At 32.6% G+C, this 5,794-nt stretch overlaps 1 protein-coding gene across 1 annotated transcript in view; it reads left to right on the top strand.

The window, feature by feature from the left end:
* Positions 1-5,351, top strand: part of LAMTOR3 (late endosomal/lysosomal adaptor, MAPK and MTOR activator 3) — an 18,189-nt gene extending 12,838 nt beyond the window's left edge. Inside the window, exons 5-7 of the mRNA XM_003798507.3 lie at positions 807-940; positions 1,997-2,060; positions 4,486-5,351. Coding sequence (XP_003798555.1) covers positions 807-940; positions 1,997-2,060; positions 4,486-4,559 — 272 coding nt within the window. The 3' untranslated portion in view covers positions 4,560-5,351. The remainder of the gene's footprint in view (positions 1-806; positions 941-1,996; positions 2,061-4,485) is intronic.
* The last annotated feature ends 443 nt before the right edge of the window (positions 5,352-5,794 follow it).

The raw sequence follows: 5,794 nt of genomic DNA, 5'->3' as shown, positions 1-5,794 counted from the left end.
CCACCTTAGGTGCACGTGGCTGGCGCCTTAGCTGGTTGAGCTATAGGCGCCGAGCCAGGTTCTTTCATTTTATAAGCGAAGGTGGTCAGGTACAAAAAAAGTATGTTGCTAGCTCAGAGTGACACATGAGTTAGTAACAACATAGCATTAGAACCCACTATCTTCTAATGAATGGTCCAGTGTGCTAACCCATCATAAAAGGTGGATGGCCATAGGCAAGTTTCTTGCCTTCTCTAGGAATGATGCTGTAATGAGGTCTTTAAACAATATAATCTCAGATTTTCCAAGTCTGATATTCTTTCTGAGTATCTCTGTGTTAAAACATTGAGCTCTGCATTTATTGATGCAGTGAAGTCCACACAGGTCTTTAATAAGTGAGAAAAACATGAAACAGCCAGCTGCAGGATTATTGATACCTATGAGGTACTGCTGCTGTCAGTTTTATGAGAATAAAGTTTTTATAGCTTTTTCTATTAGTTTATTTTAGCCTGACTTGAGATAACCAGAATTTTCAGTTTATTAAATGCACTGTTCAATTTATGTTTTCAGGTAGTTATCAAGGACATATAAACATTTAGTATGCTTTTATAAAGGGAAAAAAAAGTAATGAGAATTAGCATTTATTTTCCTAGTTATGCTCACTTCTTGTTGAGCAATTTTCCCCGCCTAAAGTGATTTTAGGTATTGTAAAACATAACCTTTGTGCTCAAATTTTTAATGGGCCTATGTGGGGAAAAAAAGGTGCTATAATCTTCTCCCTACCTATATTATACTCTGCATAATTTTTATTTCACTTCTTTTTCTAGTAGCCAATGATAATGCTCCAGAACATGCTTTGAGACCTGGTTTCTTATCTACTTTTGCCCTTGCAACAGACCAAGGAAGCAAACTTGGACTTTCAAAAAATAAAAGTATCATCTGTTACTATAACACCTACCAGGTAAGTTCATAATTGCTATCGTGCTGATTTCCACAGCCATTTTTGTGTCTTTTGTAAATTAGTTTGTGTTATAATTCTAAATTTTAATTTCAAAGGAGGATGAAATTAGAAAATTTTAGCCTTCAAATTGGTTATTTTAAACTGTAGTAGTATTTTTTCACATTTTCTATCAGTAAATAATTACTTCAGAAAAGTAGTTAGAAGATTTAATAATAATGTGCGTGTTGTCCTCAAAAGGGTAAGTCAGGTCACTGTTACCTCCAGTAGATGGTGCCCTTAGCTAAATAAGTATGATTTCTCAAAAGGCACACTTTTTGTTTGGACAAATTATTTTCCTTGAAAGTCAAATGATAAGTTATTTAAATTTGTTATTGCTGCTGATTCCTTCATTTGATTTGAAATGTATGTATAATAAGTGACACCATTGTTAATGAAGATGAAATTAGCTGTTACATATTTCTTGATCACCAGCTGCATTTTCTTAATCCCTTCTGCTTTAGAGTGATATTTCCTAGATGATTGATTGATGTAGCCCTGATGATACATACACAAGTGACATTTTTTATTTTAAAAGTTATATATTTTAGTGTGTAAAGATAACAACCCACCTGACATTTAATTTCACTAGGAAAGGACTAAGTTGAAGCTAATTTTTTTAAGGTAATTAATTTAAAGTTAATTTAAATTAAGTTAATTTAAATTACAGTGATAACAGGAAGCAGACAATAAGAAGATTAAGCTATTTGAATGACTAAGAAAAACTGCCTTAGTCATTTAATTATCAACTATTCAGCCCCTTCTAGATAATTGGTGTTAAACTTGCCAAACTTGGCTTTAAAGATAAAAAGATAAGGATGTGGTTTCACCTTAAAAACTAATTAGACATCAGGCTATTGATGTCTCTAAGGGGTTATCAGTAACTCTGTTTCATAGAAATAGTTACTTTCAGCTCCTTTATATTTTATGATAAAATACTGCGTATATCATTGGGCTTGGGATATTGACTGTTCTTAAAAATTCTGAAATATTAAGGGATTTCAGTTATTTTCTTTTTAGGTGGTTCAATTTAATCGGTTACCTCTGGTGGTAAGTTTCATAGCCAGCAGCAATGCCAATACAGGTACGTTTTAGTTGCCTTAAATATACTTACTAATTCTTTTCGATTTAATTTAATTGCCATTATCTTAATTTATTTCAACTTAATTTAGTTACTATATCTATGCAGTCTAATATAATACGAATAATAGATTTAGAGTTAGAATACTTGAATTTGTGACCCAGCTACACCATCTTTTTTCCTTGATCTTGGGAAAGTGAGTTTTTTCTGGATTCTACATTTCATAGCTGTATAATGGAGCTAATAATCTGCTTTCACCATCTCATGGGGTTATTTTCTTATTTAGATGAGACAATATATAGGTAAGTGATTTTTTTGAGACAGAAAGGAAAGTTGAATGTTAAGTGCTACATCTTGCTTACATTAAAGCAGTTTAAGAAAACAAAAAGGGATTAAAAAGATAACCAAACAAAAATATAAAATGAACCAGGATGAATTTAATTCCATATAGAACAATCTATTAAATTAGAATTTTTAAAATTTTACATAATGGGCAAGAAGAATGTGAGCATTTAAAAGAGTATGCATAGTGAATAGGGTGAACATATCTGTAATAAATTTATTTTAGAAATTTTATATTTGAGGGCTGAAGAATTTGAGAACAAATGCTAGGATAGTGGATAGTAAAATTTCATTGTATCTAATATCTTCCACTGGATAGTTATATATTAAATAATGATAGTATTCAGTTGGATTATAGGTTTTTTTTACTCCCTTTTGGATAAAGTAGCAATTTCTTTTTAAAAAATATCTGCATCCTTCAGATTTTATTGCTATTTAGAATTGTTCTGCATTCCTTTTTCTTTCCCGCCCAAGCTGAGCTCTTCTTCTAGCTTTATCATTGAAGACTGTCTTGGGATACCTCATCTTGAGAATAAGTAAAATTAATCTCTTAGGTCTTTTTCACACACAAAATACTATGTGTGACAATCAGTACTTCATAGATTAAAGATAGTGGTGTCAATATTTTACACCACTATTGATAGTGGTGTCAACATTTACTGAACCAAAATTTTGATAAAAAACCAATCATTACATCATGAGTTGTCAGGTATTATGATAATGTACAGAATAATACTTTAGTACTTGGAACCTTTCCTTAAGAGTCACATGCCTGTAATGGTCTATAAAAGAATGTTTTTTATTTGTTAGATCATAAAGTAGGCCCTGTCTAAGGTATATAGCCTCTCACTCTGGTAAACTAAGAAGCTATATAGGCTGATTTCTAAATGAATTTTTCTCCTAGATTCATTGAACTTCTTTTTAAATGTGTGTGTGTGTGTGTGTGCCCCACCATTTATCTTTAAAATATTTTTTATTTGAAATACTCATTTATGACTTTTTAAAATAAATTTATTGGATTTATAAAATAATTTTGATTTCCTTTGCTCAGTATTGAAGCAGACTGTTTACCTATCTTTTTGGAGAAAATGTTGAAATTTGCTCAGGAAAAAAAGCATGTCTTATTAAGTAAAATGTTATTTTTGAACTGATAGAAATTTTGAAACAGGGTAGCGCCTGTTGCTCAGTGGGTAGGGTGCCAGCCCCATATACCAAGGGTGGCAAATTTGAACCCAGCCCCGGCAAAACTGCAACAAAAAATAGCCAGACGTTGTGGCGGGTACTTCTAGTGCCAGCTGCTTGTAAGGCTGAGGCAGGACAATCGCCTAAGCCCAGGAGTTGGGGGTTGCTGTGAGCTGAGATGCCACAGCACTCTACCGAGGGCGATAAAGTGAGACTCTGTCTCTAAAAAAGAAAAGAAAAAACAAATTTTGAAACTGGTATAAATTAAGATTTTCCTTTAAAAATTGAAAAAAAGATTTTCCTTTGAAAGGTCTAACAAATTATAGTATATACAAGTTATTCTGTATCTACTAATATATATGTATATTTTTATCCATTTACTTTTTTTTTTACAGTTTTTGGCTAGGGCTGGGTTTGAACCCACCACCTCTGGTATATGAGGCTGCTGCCCTACTCCTTTGAGCCACAGGCACTGCCCAAAAAGTATTATTTACTTTAATAAACAGATGAAAATAAACTGTGTAATGATTACAGAATTTTTGGTTACTTTTTCAGGATTATAGTACAGGTTCATCATCCGTAATCTGAAGGTCTTAAATCTGATATGTTCCAAAGTCCCAAGTGTTTTGAGCACAGTGTTCCTTGGGGCACTTTGGATTTTCAGATTATGTGTGCTCAATCAATATGTATTCTGCAAATATTGCAAAATCTGAAAATATCTAAAATATTTCTGGTCCCAAGCATTTTGGATAAGGGGTATTCAACCTATATTTTAGTTGCAGAAAATCAACTATGTCTCGTTTACTTTTTAGTAATTATAAATTTTGGACAAGAGGGAATTTAAGTTGAAGGCTTTCAGAAACATTTTTCTAATAATCTGATTTTCTTAATCTCTTTGTTTTAGGACTAATTGTCAGCCTAGAAAAGGAACTTGCTCCATTATTTGAAGAATTGAGACAAGTTGTGGAAGTTTCTTAATCTGACAGTGGTTTCAATGTGTACCTTATGTTCATTATAGCAACATAATATCAATCCAACAGTCTTTAGATCATAGTAATACTTTCATCCATGTGCTCCAGAATGGGCCCCCTTTTCCAACTTATACTAAAGAAAGAGCTTAAAGATATAATTTATAGACAGATTGATTGTTATATTTTCTTCTATAGGGTCTTTTCGTATTTAGTGAGATCTGGGGATACCACAGAAATGGTTCAGTCTATCACAGCTCCCATGGAGTTATAGTCACCAGATATGGATGAGATTCTATTCAGTGGGTCAGAATCAAAATGGTGCATTGATCCATTTGAGCCATTAACTGTTCCCTACTGTACAGTATGCCCAACCCTGCCAAATGAAGCAGACTCTTTTTATTGTGAATAATTATAAGGACATATTTTTCTTCAGATTATGTTTTATTTCTTTGCATTGAGTGTGAGGAAAATGAAATGGCTTAGTAAAAGTAATAAAATCAGTACAATCACTAACTGTCCTTTGTACATATTATTTTGTAGTATAGGTGAATATTACTAATTGATTTGATTATTCTCAAAGAGTGCTACTCTTTAATGAAAATGAAAATTATAGCAAATGGTTTTCCCCCAGTTCTTCTTTCTATAACCAATCAGTGTTTTAATGTTTGTGTGTTCTTTATAAAATTTAAATAATGATTTGTTACTGAATTCTGTTTCCAATATTCGTATGTTTGTAAACATGATAGTATAGCCACTTTTTTCATACATGAGTATAAATAAAACAGTATTTTTAAAAATACAGTTTTTTTTCCTCAGATTTTTCCCAATGTTTAAAGAACATAATTCATTCTTTCAACTACATGAATAAGAGTGTTAGGTATTTGTTTGGAGATTATTTTACCTACTATAACCTGTCAGTCAGAAAAGAAACCTCATTCATAATCTCCATGAAAGATGTATTGTAGAATGTGCCCTTTATGTTCAGGAATGCAATTCATCATTCAAAGTTGTTAATTTCCTCTTAGGTTCGTTAGCGATCAGTTTGTCACTGGTACTGTTTCGTACATAAGCACAGAGTACCTGTGTGTCAGTCTCAGAGCTACCATATCACACAGTTCTAAGCAGCACCAGTTACATATTTCTGTGCTCTAGGGGTTGCCTATCCCTGGAGTTGTACAGTGAGGCAGTTGGCCAAGTATTGAGCTGCTTTTCCTTCCCCCACTCCCTGCTTATGATATAAAT

Source organism: Otolemur garnettii, unplaced genomic scaffold (genome assembly GCF_000181295.1).
Source record: "Otolemur garnettii isolate 467f Iridium unplaced genomic scaffold, OtoGar3 scaffold00137, whole genome shotgun sequence".
Lineage (NCBI taxonomy): Eukaryota > Metazoa > Chordata > Mammalia > Primates > Galagidae > Otolemur > Otolemur garnettii.
Note: the sequence above shows the minus strand (reverse complement) of the source record. Positions and strands in the feature narration are given on the sequence as shown.